At 67.9% G+C, this 358-nt stretch overlaps 1 protein-coding gene across 1 annotated transcript in view; it reads left to right on the forward strand.

Moving 5' to 3' along the window:
* The window catches only part of MTG1 (mitochondrial ribosome associated GTPase 1), a gene marked incomplete at its 5' end in the record, with an annotated part of 4994 nt that overhangs the window by 957 nt on the left and 3679 nt on the right, over positions 1 to 358 (forward strand). Inside the window, one exon of the mRNA XM_008633285.2 lies at positions 1 to 216. Coding sequence (XP_008631507.2) covers positions 1 to 216 — 216 coding nt within the window. The remainder of the gene's footprint in view (positions 217 to 358) is intronic.

The following is a 358-nucleotide window of genomic DNA, read 5'->3' on the forward strand; positions in this document are numbered from 1 at the left end:
TGCGGGGCCGTCGGCAGCGCGGGGGACGACATCGATGTGCTGGCACAGCCCCTGCCCGAGGACCCCCGCGACCCCCGGGTGAGGATTCAGGCCCAGGGGGCGCAGCAGGGACAGACAGACAGGGGTGGGGACAGGCCACTGCGGGAGCACAGGGAGGTGGCACCGCTGCCCCTTGTGGGGGAGGTCACCAATGCTCAGGTCACCTGCACCATTTCCGTAACACTCGTGGACACGCGGCTCCTCCCAACCGCTTCCCAGCATCCTCACGGCGCGGGGTGGGTGCCTAGGGAAGGCAAAGTGCCCACTCCTGGGTTTTTATGCGGAGCGAAGGGGCTGAGGCTGTTTCAGCACAACCCCG

The sequence above is a fragment of the Corvus brachyrhynchos genome, unplaced genomic scaffold (genome assembly GCF_000691975.1).
Source record: "Corvus brachyrhynchos isolate BGI_N302 unplaced genomic scaffold, ASM69197v1 scaffold334, whole genome shotgun sequence".
Classification (NCBI taxonomy): Eukaryota; Metazoa; Chordata; class Aves; order Passeriformes; family Corvidae; genus Corvus; species Corvus brachyrhynchos.